General features: G+C 57.2%; 1 protein-coding gene across 1 annotated transcript in view; it reads right to left on the reverse strand.

Moving 5' to 3' along the window:
• LOC125950825 (uncharacterized) overlaps nucleotides 1-2,500 on the reverse strand; it is a 155,611-nt gene that overhangs the window by 37,621 nt on the left and 115,490 nt on the right. The window contains 4 exon segments of the mRNA XM_049679146.1: nucleotides 1-561; nucleotides 685-1,644; nucleotides 1,898-2,221; nucleotide 2,500. The exon segment at nucleotides 1-561 is cut by the window's left edge and continues 405 nt beyond it; the exon segment at nucleotide 2,500 is cut by the window's right edge and continues 644 nt beyond it. Of these exon segments, the coding sequence (XP_049535103.1) occupies nucleotides 1-561; nucleotides 685-1,644; nucleotides 1,898-2,221; nucleotide 2,500 (1,846 nt within the window).

A 2,500-nucleotide genomic window follows, 5' to 3' on the forward strand; every position in this document is an offset into this window, starting at 1 on the left:
TGCAGTTGGCATTCTGGCCACAGGCACCCGGACACGGATCGATACACTTGTAGTTGACACACGCTCGCTCCGCCTCACAGTCACTGTTCTGCTGGCATTCGGGGCGACAGTTGGGCGGACTACCGACCATCTCCGGCTGACACTTGCACACCGCCACACCGTTCTGGATGCGGCAGATGCTGTTAGGTCCGCAAGTGAACTTATCGCACACAGGCGGTGCCGGTGTGACAGGTTCCGCCAACCGAAGCTCGCATTGTACAAACGGATCGCCGATCATACCATCCGGGCAGATGCAGGTCGGTACGTGATTGTTAATCTCGCAGACCGCCTGGCTACCGCACACTCCTGGGCAAGGATCGACACACTTGAACTGCACGCATGCCAGCTTTTCGGCGCAATCCGCATTAACATCGCATTCCCGCCGGCAACCCGAAAACACGTCGTACGGATTGCCTTCGTACCCAGCCAGACAGTAACACGCTCCGGCATTGTTCCGCTCGCGACACTCGGCGTTCGGCCCGCACGGTGATGGTGTGCATGGTCTTAACCTTTCAGTGGTCGCTATTGGCATACACGAAAAAGAGAGAGAGAGAGAGATAAAGAGAAAAAGAGACGTTAAAAACGTTACTTAGTTATCATTAAAATGATCTCAAACCCTGCTGTCCTTGCTGGGCGGATACTTACGTGGCAGTATGCGACTGCACTGTTCGCGCGCATTTCCTTCGTATCCCTCCTCGCACGTACACACGGGCTGATGGTTGATGACACGACAAACGGCGTTCAGGCCACAACCGGCCGCACACGGATCGACGCAGCGCTCGTTCTGGCAGGCCAGATTGCTCGGACATTCGGCATCCCGCGTACATTCCGGTCGGCAGTTGGGTGGCCGGCCGATGTAGTTCGGTGCGCAGGAGCACGCCGGCTGATCGCCCACCGTACGACAGTTCGAGTTCGGACCGCACGGTGACGGCAGGCAAGGGTTCGGTGCCGGTGTTACCTCCTTCGGTTCCTCCTTCTTCACGCACCGAATAAACGGATCACCGGTGAAGCCAGGCGAACAGCTGCAGATTGGATTGTGGTTGACCACCTGGCAGCGCGCATCCGTACCGCAGGTGCCCGGGCACGGATCGACGCATTTCTTGTTTTGACATGCCCGATCCTGGCTGCACTCCGAGCTGACCACGCACTCCGGTCGGCACATCGGTGGCGTACCGATGTAACCGGCTAGGCACGAGCACACCGGATGACCATTGATCTCCCGGCACTGACTGTTCGGACCGCACGGCGATGGTTGGCAGCCCGGTGTCTTCGGTCGCTCCGTAACGATCTCGGCCAGCGTGCAGACACTGCTCGGATCACCGGTGTATCCCTCCAGACAGTAACACACGGGCCCGTGGTTCTGCACGGCACATTCCGCGTTCAGACCGCACACTCCCGGGCACGGATCGCGGCACTTGTTGTTCACGCAGGCCCGGGAACGCTCGCAGTCACTGTTCTGCACACACTCCGGTCGGCATCCGGTGTACGGATCGCCGAAGTACTCCGGCAGACAGCTACACGATCCAGCTCCGTTGCGCTCCTTACAGACCGCGTTCGCACCGCACGGCGACGGATTGCACGGGTTGATTGGTTCCGCATCGCGAACTGGTGGCGTGATGGGAGGAGAGTTAACAGGAAAGAAACCAGAAAAAGGCGAATACAATTAGTACCGAGAATAGCAACTGCCGTGTTCCTGCAAAGGTACCGCTATACAAGGGTGCGTCAGTGAGGGAGGAGAGAGAAGGTGTTTGTGTGTGTGTCTTGTAAATGTGTCGTCGTATATCTGTGGCAGTGTGTCTGTGTGTGTGTGTGTGTGTGTATGTGCGTGCGTTGTTGTTTCATGGAGCTGCATGCTTACTCGGCGGTATCTCTGTACAGACGGAGAACGGATCTCCGGTGAAACCTGCTTCACACTCGCAGATCGGATTGTGCTTGACTACCGTACACCGTGCGTTAATACCACAAGAGCCTACACAGGGGTTAGTACACCGTTCGTTAACACACGCCTGCGTCGCCGGACATTCGGCATTCAACGTGCACTCCGGGCGGCAGTTTGGTGCCCGGCCGACGTAGTTCGGCAGACAGGAACAGGCAGGCGTCGTCCCGATGGCTCGGCAGACAGAGTTTGGTCCACAGGGCGACGGCAGGCACGGGTCTACCGGATCTTGTACCACCGGTGCTTCTACCCCGGTGGACCACAGATCACGGATAGAGAGGGAGAGGGTAAGAGAGGGAGAGAGAGAGAGAGAGAGAGAGAGAGCAAGAAAGCAAGAAAGCAAAAGGGCAGAGCAGGCAGAGAGCAAGAAAGCGGAAGTAAAGTGGTCAAGAGAAGAACGAGAAAAGAAAAACGGCAAGTAAGTCAACCCGGATCTCAAAGGCGATCGGCTACCGCAGCACACCAGGGACACTAGGGCCACACTGGTGGCGGCAAAAAAAAAAACACAAATTCTGAGGGCTTACT

Source organism: Anopheles darlingi, chromosome 2, assembly GCF_943734745.1.
Source record: "Anopheles darlingi chromosome 2, idAnoDarlMG_H_01, whole genome shotgun sequence".
NCBI classification, from domain to species: domain Eukaryota; kingdom Metazoa; phylum Arthropoda; class Insecta; order Diptera; family Culicidae; genus Anopheles; species Anopheles darlingi.